Source organism: Dama dama, chromosome 5 (assembly GCF_033118175.1).
Source record: "Dama dama isolate Ldn47 chromosome 5, ASM3311817v1, whole genome shotgun sequence".
Taxonomy (NCBI): domain Eukaryota; kingdom Metazoa; phylum Chordata; class Mammalia; order Artiodactyla; family Cervidae; genus Dama; species Dama dama.
In genome coordinates this window covers 103,205,473-103,214,934 of record NC_083685.1, presented here as the reverse complement: position 1 = coordinate 103,214,934, position 9,462 = coordinate 103,205,473, and the positions used below count along the sequence as shown (strand labels likewise).

The 9,462-nt window shown below is 47.7% G+C and overlaps 1 protein-coding gene across 2 annotated transcripts in view; it reads left to right on the top strand.

Annotated features, from left to right (window-relative positions):
- TTC19 (tetratricopeptide repeat domain 19) overlaps positions 1-9,462 on the top strand; it is a 29,163-nt gene that overhangs the window by 619 nt on the left and 19,082 nt on the right. The window contains exons 2-7 of one of the 2 annotated variants that reach the window (XM_061143572.1): positions 80-198; positions 1,558-1,668; positions 2,098-2,136; positions 2,865-2,921; positions 3,224-3,285; positions 5,283-5,377. In XM_061143572.1, coding sequence (XP_060999555.1) covers positions 80-198; positions 1,558-1,668; positions 2,098-2,136; positions 2,865-2,921; positions 3,224-3,285; positions 5,283-5,377 — 483 coding nt within the window. The remainder of the gene's footprint in view (positions 1-79; positions 199-1,557; positions 1,669-2,097; positions 2,137-2,864; positions 2,922-3,223; positions 3,286-5,282; positions 5,378-9,462) is intronic. The other variant, XM_061143573.1, reaches the window with a different exon arrangement.

Sequence of the window (9,462 nt, the reverse complement as noted above, 5' to 3'; positions counted from 1 at the left end):
GTGAGGGGCGCGGGCCGGCCGGCCGGGCGGGCCGGGCGGGCCGGGCTGAGCGCGGTGACCTCAGCGCCCCTTCCCGCAGCGCTCGCCTGGTCCTCGAGGCCCGCGGCGGCGGAGCAGGAGCGGCAGGGCGCGGGCGGGGCTGCGGCCGGGGACGCCGAGGCCGAGGCCGAGATCATCCAGCTGCTGAAGCGAGCCAAGGTGAGGGGCCGCGGCGTGCCCCCCGGCTACGGGGACCTCTGTGGACGGAGTCCTGGGGTCCGCCCGCCGCGCGTCGGGAGAAGGTGGAGGCGGCGCTGCGGACCGCGAGGTTGGCGAGCGCGGGGAGAAGTGCACACAGGCTGAGGGGAGCGGGGCGGGCCTCTTCTTCCTGAACGTTTTCCCCTCTTCCCGGGGTGCCGGGCCTCCTCCTTCGGGCTGACCGTCGCCTCGTGCCCGACGCGTCCGCACCGGTGCCCGCAGACGGCGGGTGCGGCCCGCGTGCCAGCTCCATTTGGAGGCTTCAGCTGACCCAAACGAACCTGTGGTCTTAGGCACCTCCCCGACCCCTTCTCCCAGTACCTCTTCTTTTTTGTAGCCTGCCCCGTTTTCCTGCCTGGACGCTCCATAGTCATTCTGAGAACTTGTACCTAACTACCACCTCCCAGATACCGAGAACCCAGCAACGAATTTTTGGATTTTGCCACCAAATCCAAAATACTTCTCAAACCTGTCGCGTCTTCTGTGTCTCCTGCTGTCACCCTGGCCACGTTGCCACAGCCTGCAGTCTTGTCTGCCCGGTTGCCCCCCTGCCATCCAGACTAAACAGCAACTGGAGCGATCGTTTAAATGTAAATCAGCTGGTGTCATTCCGTGCCCACAAGCCTTGGATGACCCGTCACAGCGTTTGTGGTAGAACCCAGACTCCTTGTCCTGGCCGGTGAGACCTGTGGTCCCAACCCCATTGCCTCTCTACTTGGCAGTAGCAGTCACCATCCTCGGTTCACATCTGTTCACTTTCATTGTTTGAGTGGTTCTTGAAGATCCGTTTTCTTCAGCCTGGAGCACCTCCGCTCATTCCCTGTTTTCTGTTTGGGTCAATTTACCCCCACAATTCCTTACTTGGTTGGCTGTTTCTCTTCCTTTTTACCTCAGTTTAACTGTCGCTTCCTTGGGCGGCTTCTCTTGACTCCCATTTGAAGGAAACCCCTTGTTCCTTTCTCTTGCTTTTCTTCACAGCCTGTATCATTGGTTGTGATTGAGCTCACCTGTCCTGCAGGAAGAGCGGAGGAGGATGTAGTGCTCCCTCATAAGAGCTGGTGAAAGGTGCTCACGATCCCACTGCCTACTCTTTCAGCCAGTGTGCTATATTATGGCCATGCGGAGCTGCAGGGGAGCCCCTCTCCAGTTGCGATTGCAGACACCTTGCCTTTGCACAACAGGGATTCAATAAATGTTTGAGGAATGAATGACTAGCTTCGCTGTGTACTGGGACACGGAGCGGTACTTGCTTCTGTCTGGCAGTGCATGTCTCTGTTCTTTTCGTGTTTCATTTTCTTTTATTTTGTTTTCTCTTTTCAGTTGTGCATCATGAAAGATGAGCCAGAAGAGGCAGAGCTGATTTTGCATGATGCTCTTCGTCTTGCCCACAAGAGTCACAACACAAAAGCCATCGCTTACACTTATGACCTGGTAACTCCTCTGACCAGTCTGAGCCGCCGACGATGGTGCAGAAGGGCTGTTAGTGCTCCTGATTAGTATTCCTCACCTGCAGGCTCTCTCTCTGGGTTTTGTTTTCACTAAGTTTTCTTTAGCTTTCAATTTTTATTACCCTTGAACTGTCATGTTTAAGAAACCTCAACCCCAGGCTGAAAAGAAACAATTATCATTAATATTTGTGTTCTCAGTGAAGAGTGGATCTAGATTTGTCATCATCAGAGTCTATGCATGTACTCTCACCCCATTGCTGGACTTTGCTTCTAGCAGATTAGTGACAATTTCTGGCTTGTTTTTTTTTTCAGATAGAAGGTGAAAGCAAAGGGGAGTTTTTAGTGTAAAGATTTTGAAGTAAGTGAAAACACAGTGCTCTAAACTGAAAAACAACTTGTAATCTGCTTTCAGATGGCGAACTTAGCATTTATAAGGGGTCAGCTTGAAAATGTAAGTAAGTCATGTTGTAATGTTGTGAATTTGTGAATAGCTAGCCTCAAGGGACCTCTCACATAAGGGTACAGACTAAGCTGCTGTAACAAAGAGACCCCAAGATAAAGTGACTGAAATAAGAGGGAAGCGTATCCATTTAATGCATTAGTCCAGAGGCGGCTGAACCCTGAAGAGGGATGGGCACTTCTACCCAATGAAGTGACCCAGGAGCCCAGGTTCCTTCTAAGATGTATTCTCGCCTGAGTACAAGCGCTGGCTCATCTCCAGCTGCGGGCAGGGAGAGGATGGAGGGCCAGCAGCGTCCTTGTGAAGTACGCTGTTGAGGCTGTTCGTGTAAACTGCGTGCATCTCTTGGCCGCAGTCTCGTCACATGATCACACCTGAAATGCAAAGGAAGGACCCTTGACCTGGTGGAAACTGAGGAGAATGTACTTGAAAAGATGGAGAGGAGAGTGACTGTTAGGGCTAGTTTTCAGTCTCTGCCACAGTGGGTTTGGGTGGGAAGTTGATCTCTGAAGCTGGTTCTACACATCACAGAGTAGTTTTCAAGGTACCCAGAGGATGTGGAGTCCCAGTAGTTTAGTCTGTTTTTCCCACACGAGGTTACCTTTCTCTGTGTATGTGTGTTTTTCAAGGAATGCTGCCTCAGACTAGTACTTAGAAGGCAGGGTCATCTAGATATGGGGCCCAAATAAAAGAAAAAAATCTCTTCCTTATGATTTTAGGCAGAAAAACTTTTTAAAGCAACAATGAGTTACCTGCTTGGAGGGGGCATGCAACAGGTAAGGACATTACATAGTATTACACCCTAGCTGAAGCAGTTTTCAAAATAGCCTTGTGTCCTAGAAACTCCACCCAGCCCTCACATGTGTTTTGACCAAGAAGTTGGGATTTTCCCCCTAAGACCAATATAAAAACTGCCAGTCTTTGACTCATGCAAAAGCATGACACCTGATTCCTCCAAAAGCATCAAAACTATGGCTTTCAGGATGTAGTCAGTCTAGAAATTAATCTGAAATAGGAGGAAATTTTGTGAGGAAATTTTATTTGTTATGAACTAACTTCCTTTTTCTTTTACCAACAGGAAGACAATGCAATCATAGAGATCTCCCTAAAGCTGGCCACTATTTACGCTGCTCAGAGTAGGTAAGTGTAGTCAGAGTCTGGGTGTGGGAGCAGCGTGGGGCAAGGGCTGTGGGTCAGAAACTGACCCTGGAGTGTCACAGTTTTCATCCTACTAATCACCTGGGTATCCACAATCTCGGTTGTCACACTCCTGGTGTCCCGTCCCTCATCTTTGAGATCTTGAGCCTTTTCCAGTCTTGCCCCTCCTGTGTCCATTAGCATGCCCAGTAGGGCCTGTGGCCCTCGTCCCTGTGGTGCACTATGACAGGCCTGGTCATGTGTTCTATTCCTGCTTGAACTGGGAAGTTGTTAGAACCTTAGTTTTGCTCTTCCTAGGAGAGCTGGGAGCAATGCAAGAGTGGCCGGGAGTGGCATATTTTGCTGGTGGAAGTATCAACAAAGCAGGAAGTTAGGTACAGGTTACATAATGAGAGCGTTGCTGTGAGAGGGTGTCAGTGGCTCGTCCGGTGGGTGGTTTGTAAAGGCTGTAGAGGTGATGGGGTGGCTAGGTTGTAGCAAGGAGGCAGCGAGGCATGGGATAGAGACCTTTGGATGAGTGGGACAGGAAAGCAGTACTACTTAAGAGTATTGGATGAGTCTAGATTCTTACACAGAAGAAAAAGTCTGCCAGGTACCTAGGAAAGGCTTTGGGAAACCTTTTAGATGTGTGCCAAAGGTCAGGGACACAGATAGAGGGGCCTGGAGTATTCACTGTCTAGGTGAAAACTCGGAGGATGTAAGCAGAGGACTCCTGGAGGGTTAATTTGGGGTAAATTTAAGGGAAGGCCTGGCTTCTCCTTAGCCCTTGAGTTGCTGCAGAAATTGGGTACTACAAGTTTTGAATGGTACCTAGCCCAGTGCTGTAGGAGGAGTGCTCACTGCAGCCAGAGACCCTGGCATTGGCACCTGCAGCCCGAGTGGTCCGCTCCTTTGTTCTTGGGGGGAACCGGTCCATCTCCTGGCATTTGGCTGGACACTGGATGGACCAGAGCCTCAGGGCCTCTGACTCCAAGTCTATAGAGAAACTTTGAGGTTGGTTCATGCCAGGGAGCATCGCAGCCGGGTTAGTCTTTCTGGACGGGTTACAGACAGGACCAGATGTTGGTGGGTGTGGATCCCTGGGTTAAGGAGAAGCCCAGAGATGGTAACACTGGACAGTGAGAGATGCCCACGATCTCTCAAGAGGTGAAAGCTGTGCGGTACCTACAATAATTAGCCCATAAGTTCCCCTGCTCAGAGGTGTTCTTTCTTGATGACTGAGAACGTCTTGTGGGCAGCCTCCCCTGCTCCACGCCCTGCTTGGATGAGGTGCCTGCTGCTGTCGAGGTTTGGCTCGGGGAAAGCTGCTCCTCTTCTAAGAACGGAGTAGGGTGGGGTTGTCTGGCCAAGCCCAGCGGAGAGGTAAGCTTGTTTAGTGCCGCTTGCAGTGAGGAGCTGAGAGCCAGAATGGAGGAGCAAAGACCAGGACAGATGTGTGCTTTGTGGTGCTCACCGTGTCTCTTGAGATGCCAGCGGGCAACCCTCTTTCTGTCCAGAGTCGGCCTGCTGGCTGCTTGGGCATCCTCATTGGTGACTCAGGGTCTCCGGACTGGGGCTAAATGCCTTTTAGCACCCTGGTTGGTGCTTCCATTTCTGTAAAAGAAACTTGCGTTGGAGACCTGCAGCTTGAGGGGAGTGGTGAGCCGATTCACCCCCCGGAAATGGACGAGGTCGGCAGTTAGAATTCTGCGGTGAGCCCAGGCCTCCGTTGGCGCTGCTCTTGGGTTGAGCAGGCATCAGATGCTCTCGCAGGAGGAGCTGGCCCCTCAGCTCTGCTAGTGGGGAGGAGGGAGCGCTGGTTGTGTCAGTTACTGAAACCCCAGCAGCACTCCGAGATGACCCAAAAAACCAAACTTCTTACAGAGGAGAGATTGACACCCCTTAGGGACTTGAAACAGAGTTCCCATCCATCTTAACACTAGATGATGCAAACCTGAGCTGGAAGACAGGACAGCTGATTGATCTTCTTTGCTTTACAGACAGGAACTGGCTCTTGCTGGCTATGAATTCTGCATTTCAACTCTTGAGGAGAAAATTGAACGAGAAAGGGAATTATCAGAAGACGTTGTGTCAGGTAGGAAACCTCGCTAATTTTTTTGGCCTTCCTTTGCCGCAGAGGGCTTTGTTGTCAGGCTGCAGTACAGGACACAGAAAGTGTGTCAATCAGGGAAGGGGAAATGACTTGTTTTGTTAACTGGCTGTTTCTAAGGTCTCAGAGGGTTTCGAGTAAGATTTTCTTTAAATGACTTGATCACCGGTTTGCTTTGTTTTGTTTTTAACCCCATGGTGACGTGTTCATAGTATGTCGTTGATTTATATAGAATCTCTGGAAAACTCTGGGAGAAGGGATGTGTTTTCTCTGGTCTGTTGGTTCAGCTGCGGTCACAGTACAGATTAAGTCGCTTAGCTCCCAGTGTCCACGAGGGTGTGAGAGAGGAGTGCAGTGTGTGTCCGTCCCTCATCGTGGAGGGAGGGTGTGACATGTGGGGTGGGCAGGGGGCTCTGGCTCTCAGCCATTCCAGTGTCTTTTTTTTTTTTTTTTTAATTGAAGTAGTTGGTTTACAATGTGGTGCCACTCTTTGCTGTATTCAGTTTTACATATACATACCTTCTGTTTTAAATATTCTTTTCCGTGATGGTTCATCATAGGATATTGAGTATAGTTCCCTGTGCTGTACAGTAGGACCTTCTTGTTTCTCCATTCTAAATGTAATAGTTGGCATCTAAAACCCCAAATTCCCAGTCTTCTCCCCTCCCCTTTGGTAACCACAAGTCTGTTCTCTGTCTTTGAGCCTCCTTCTGTTCTGTAGATAAGTTCATTTGTGCCGTACTTTTATTTTTTTATAATTTTATTTTATGTATTTTTGGCTGCACTGGGTCTTCGTTGCTGCGGGCGGCCTTTGCTAGTTGGGGCGAGTGGGGATTACTTTCTAGTTGGAATTCATGGGCTTCTCTCTGCAGTGGCTTCTTGTGGAGTGTGGGCTCAGTAGTTGTGCATGGGCTTAGTTGCTCTGAGGCATGTAGAATCTTCATGGACCAGGAATTGAGCCTGTGTCTCCTGCACTGGTTGGTGGATTCTTAACCACTGGACCACCAGGGAAGCCCTGTGCCATTATTTTAGTCTTTCTCCATCTGACTGACTTTACTTATGTGATAATCTCTAGTTGCATCTGTGTTGCTGCAAATGCGTTATTTTGTTCTTTTTCATGGTTGAGCATCCATTGTGTATAGGTACTGCGTGTTTTTTATCCAGTCATCTGTTGATGGACGTGTAGATCGTTTCCATGTCTTGGCTGTTTCTGAATAGTGCTGCTGTGAACACAGGGGTGCATGTGTCTTTTTGAATTACGGTGTTGTCTGGGTTTATGCCTAGGAGTGGGGTTGGTAACTCTTTTTTGTTTTCTGAGGAGCCTCCATACTGTAGTCGATAGTAGTTGCACCAGTTTACATTCTCACCAGTAGTGTAGGAGGGTTCCCTTTTCTCCACAGCTTTTCTAGAATTTATATACTTTTTGATGGCTTTTTGATTCTGACTGCTGTCAGGTGTTATTTCATTATAGTTTTAATTTGCATTTCTCTTAATAATTAGGGATGTTGAGCATTTTTTCATGTGCATTTGGGTTTTTCTTCCTTTTATTTTAATTATCTTATTTTTCTCTCGTTGTGGCAAGTGGGTGCTCCTCTTTGTCTCGGGCTTCTTGTTGAGGGGGCTTCTCTTGTTGCGGAGCATGGGCTCTAGAGCACAGGCTCAGCAGTTATGGTGCATGAGTTTAGTTGCTCTGAGGCATATGGGATCTAGTTCCCTGACCAGGGATAAAACCTGTGTCCCCTGCATTGGCAGGTGGATTTTTAACCACTGGACTACCAGGGAAGTCCTTGCATTCAGGTTTCTTATTATGGGTTGAAATATTGGGAATTTTCAGATTGACATTCGTTCAGTGACTGATTTCACACTTCCTTTTTGCTGGGAGCTTGCATGATGATGGAGGTGGAGCACAGCTCTGGTATCTGTGAAGGTAGTTCATGTGGCTTCAGGGACGTGTCTGTCCTCCGTGGTCTTACAATTTACCCTGGAACAAAGCTCAGTTTTCCTCCATCAGCTCTGCTGAAGCTCCCCGCATCGAGGTCACCAGCTCTCCTCCCTGGCAGCTCAGCCCAGTGATCACCATCTCCTGCTGGAAATATTTTACTGGACTTCAAGGCCACCTCCCTGGTCGCTTGCGCTTGCTGGGTCACCTCTCTTGTGGGCCTCGGCGCTGCCTGGGCTACTTCCCCCTCTGCCCCTGCACCCTGGGAGGTAACCACGAGGCCTGTGCTTTCAGTACCAGTTCTACACCTTCTGGGCAGCGTGTGAGAGAGCTTGTCTACCTGACATCTTGACCGGAATGCCTGATGATCATCTCACACTTCACCTGTTCCAAATGAGTCTTTTTTTTTTTTTTCCTGCGTTGATCTAGTTTTTCTTACTGAAATGTAGTTGATGTGTGTTATATGTTACAAGTGGACAGTACAGTGATTCTGTTTTTAAAGGTTGTCTTGTTACTGTAAAATATTTGCTATATTCCCTATGTTGTGCCCTATATCATTGTAGCTTATTTGACACCAAAGAGTTTGTCCCTCTTACTCCCTCCGTGTATATTGTACACCCCCACCCTACCCGCTGTAAATGGATCTCTTGATTTCCACCCCTCACAATTGCTTCTCACCAGGCAGCCTGTTTTGTAACTGGCACTACCATTTATCCAGTGCTTTGGCACCATCTGGGATTCTTCCTTACTTCCTGCTTGTAGCTCACCGGCAAGCTGTACTGAACCTGCCGTGGCAATACGTCCACGTCACAGCCATCTGGCCGTCCTGCCCCGTTGTGGTCCAGGCCAGCGTGCTTCTTGCTTGGGAGCCTGTGGTCTTTTCCTCCCAGGGGTCCCTGTTCCCTCATTCCCTCGGGAAGGTGTTCCCGCCCACCTGCCATCTCAGGCCCGCCTCCACCTGCAGCCCCAGCTCCTCATAAAACAATCTGTTATCAAAAGGAGCACTTATAGGAGACAAAATTTCCAGTCTTGCATTAGCTCACTTAACAGTCCATTTACTTAGTTAACTTCAGTCTAAATTTAGTTAATCATGACTATGCATAAAACTTTCCTCAGGGTTCCTCCTCATAATCACTTTTTGTATCCAACCTGTCTTTCATTTTTCATCTAAATAAAATTAACCAGCTCTTTTTTTACCAACATGTAATTTCATTTCTCATATCTTCTTTATTGAAAACATATATTGTATCTCCTACTGTATTTTGAAAAGTTACTGTATTGTTTCTCACAGTTGTAATTACATGTTTAAATTAGAATCCTCAACTCTTAAAACATTAATTTTAGTGAAACTAAGAAGTAAACAATTAGGTTCTCTCTTTAAGTTGGCATTTTATAAATTGGTGAGCTTAAACATCAGTGGTATTTTTTTAAAAACATTTGTTTTCTTAATGTGTGTGTTGGTTCCTCAGTCGTGTCTGACTCTTTGCAACTCCATGGACTATAGCCCACCAGGCTCCTCTGTCCGTGGAATTCTCCAGGCAAGAATACTGGAGTGGGTTGCCATTTCCTTCTCTAAGTGGTCGTCCTGACCCAGGGATGGAACCCAGGTCTCTCGCATTGTAGGCACATTCTTTACCATCTGAAACCCTGTTTTCTTATACAGAACATCTTAGGTGATATCAAACATTTTCATTAATATTTTCAAATACTTTTGACTTTTTTTTCTAGTAATTAATGACTTAGTACCTTAGTATCTTTTAGGTAAATTTTCATTTCGTAGCTTAAATTGGCACAGCTTTAAGAATCTTAAGTTACCAAACATCTGGAAAGATCACATTAAGTAGACATTTCTAAAATAATACTTTAAAGCTTTTGTCCCAAAGTTTTTATCTCATTTACCTTGAAGTTTCATCATGTCTAGTTATTTTCTTGCAAGAGATTAGTAAGGTCTTATTTATTAAACCTAAATACAATAAAATATTATACTTCATTTAGATGACTCTTTTGTTCTCCAGTCTCTCAATTGTGTCCAACTCAGTGACCCCATGGACTGCAGCACTCCAGGCTTCCCTGTCCTTCACTGTCACCCGGAGTTTGCTCAAACTCCTGTCCATTGAGTCAGTGATGCCAT